Source organism: Impatiens glandulifera, chromosome 7, assembly GCF_907164915.1.
Source record: "Impatiens glandulifera chromosome 7, dImpGla2.1, whole genome shotgun sequence".
In the NCBI taxonomy this organism is placed as follows: domain Eukaryota; kingdom Viridiplantae; phylum Streptophyta; class Magnoliopsida; order Ericales; family Balsaminaceae; genus Impatiens; species Impatiens glandulifera.
In genome coordinates this window covers 27,830,893-27,833,233 of record NC_061868.1, presented here as the reverse complement: position 1 = coordinate 27,833,233, position 2,341 = coordinate 27,830,893, and the positions used below count along the sequence as shown (strand labels likewise).

Below are 2,341 nucleotides of genomic sequence, written 5' to 3'. Positions count from 1 at the left end.
TTTTTGTAGGAAAAAACCGAAAGTAAAATGGAAATCTTTCGGTTTTTCTACATAGCAAAATCGAGAGTTACAGGAACATCTTTCGGGTTTTACATTGAAGAAAACCGAAAGATTTCCATTTACTTTCGGTTTTGTATCAAAGGAAAAACCGAGAGTTAATTAGAAAACTTTCGGTTTTTCCCTTTGGAGTAAAAACGTGAGTTAATTGTAAAACTTTCGGTTTTACTTCAAATGCAAAAACCGAGAGTTAATTGTAAAACTTTCGGTTTTTCCCTTTGGAGTAAAACCGAAAGTTTTACAATTAACTCTCGTTTTTACTCCAAAGGGGAAAACCGAAAGTTAATTAGAAAACTTTCGGTTTTACTCCAAAGGGAAAAACCGAAAGTTTTACAATTAACTCTCGGTTTTTTGCCTTTGGAGTAAAACCGAGAGTTAATTAGAAATTTTCGGTTTTATTCCAAAGGGAAAAACCGAAAGTTTTCTAATTAACTCTTGGTTTTACTCTTGGGTGTCTAAACCGAAAACTCTACGATATCTCTCGGTAAATGCCCAATTGTTTTTAACGAAAGAGTCAATACCAAAGGATGGCGAGAGTTACCTAAACTTTCGGTATTGGGTCTATACCGAAAGTTATAGGGTCAAAACCGAGAGTTTTTACTCTCGTTTTTTACCCCTTTTTCACCTGTGCTTATTGTGTTAAAACTATTTTTTTAATATGAATATGTTGATTTGAATGATTATTTGTACAATTTATCTATTAAGACACACAAACTATATTACATAGAAGATTGTTTTATATTTGCATATTGTGTGGGTAAAAAGTCAAATAAATTTTGTGATATTTTGTTGTAAGCACTCTATTGAAGTTAACCAACTCTTAATTATGTTAATTAACCTCATATCTTCATTATTATTTATATCATCAAAATATTTTATACCCTATAATTTGAATCTCATCAAAATGACAATAAAAACAAGAAATTACTAGTAGATAAGTACTCATCACCAACAATAATAGACAGCTAAACTAATATATAACACTCAGCTGGTGTACATGCATTTAATATCCTGAAGCTGCCCAGTCAATGTATTAATACCCATGTTACATTTCATACTCGTAGACTTCTTCTTCTTGAATAACAACAATATCTCCACTTTACCTTTCATCGTAGAATTGATGGTCAAAGGCAGCACGCCGGTGCTCAGATCAATCGCAAGTGTCGATAAACTGAGCCCCGACAGTTCATTAGAGGACAAGTTTATTGAGATCGGGAACTTTCTTGTTGACAGAAACCCAGTTCTGGATTTGTAAATGGGCGCGGTCACAACCAAGGAGTCCTCATAGTAAAAATAAACATTGAATTCCTCGTACTTGTAAGAACCGAAGTTGGCGTTCTTGATTCTGAAATCCACGGACATGTTAAAGTCAAAGGATGGATTGATCCCTGACCTGTTGTAGTTCGAGGAGGTGAAGGTAGCCGACCGAACCATGAAAAGAGGGGTTCGGGCTTTCATAACCACAAGTGCGAAAACGAGTATGATAGTGACTTGAAAGAGTGCGAAAAGCGCGATGTATATGGCCCATTTCTTACGTTTCTGGCGTTGGAGATCCTGGGAAAGCACGGAAGGAGCTACTTCATCGCTAGGCACGTATCTGTTTGCTGGAATTAATGGATTAGGAGAAGCCTCTTCTGGATTTCTAATTTCCAGCGATAACATATGGAATAAAAAGTGAGGATTAAAGTATTGGCTAGTAAGTGACGAATGATTGCAATAATGAATTTATTATGGAAGAAAATGTTGTTGGGAATATAATTATATAAATGTAGGTGAGAGAGTATAGAGATGCTTGGACTTTTCTCCAATACGCGTAAGAAATGCAAAATATTGACCCGACCTTCTCGATGTTTGAAAATTATTTTCATTATTACTATCAACAATATTTCTTTAACTAAATTTATCATATTATTAACTAATATATAAAAATAATTATTTTTATTCCTATGAATTGTAGAATTTTAATACATGTGAGTCATTAAACTTTAGTAAAATAAATAAAAATATTATTTAATTATCATTAAATTTAATATAATTTTATTTGATAACAGGTATTTATAATAATTTTTTTTTATAAATATAAGTAAAAAATATGTTTAAAATAAAAAAATGATAAAGAAAGAAGATGACGTGAGACTTTAAAGAAATATTTTATCTTCACTTTCCCACTTTTTATCTTTTTATTTAAAGTATATTAATATATATAAATAAAATAAAAATAATAATTTAAAATAAAAAATATTTTAATATTCTGGTTAATAAAAAGAGTGATTTTGATAGTTGA

The 2,341-nt window shown here is 31.2% G+C and overlaps 1 protein-coding gene across 1 annotated transcript; it reads right to left on the bottom strand.

The window, feature by feature from the left end:
- Window positions 1-886: 886 nt before the first annotated feature.
- LOC124910576 lies at window positions 887-1,890 on the bottom strand. The gene has a single exon (XM_047451247.1). It carries the CDS (start codon window positions 1,717-1,719, stop codon window positions 1,042-1,044), a length of 678 nt encoding a protein of 225 aa, XP_047307203.1. The 5' UTR covers window positions 1,720-1,890; the 3' UTR covers window positions 887-1,041.
- Window positions 1,891-2,341: the final 451 nt, after the last annotated feature.

What these genes read in the sequence shown, in the direction of transcription:
- LOC124910576 (XM_047451247.1), bottom strand. Translation starts at nt 1,719, where the DNA reads ATGTTATCGCTGGAAATTAGAAATCCAGAAGAGGCTTCTCCTAATCCA.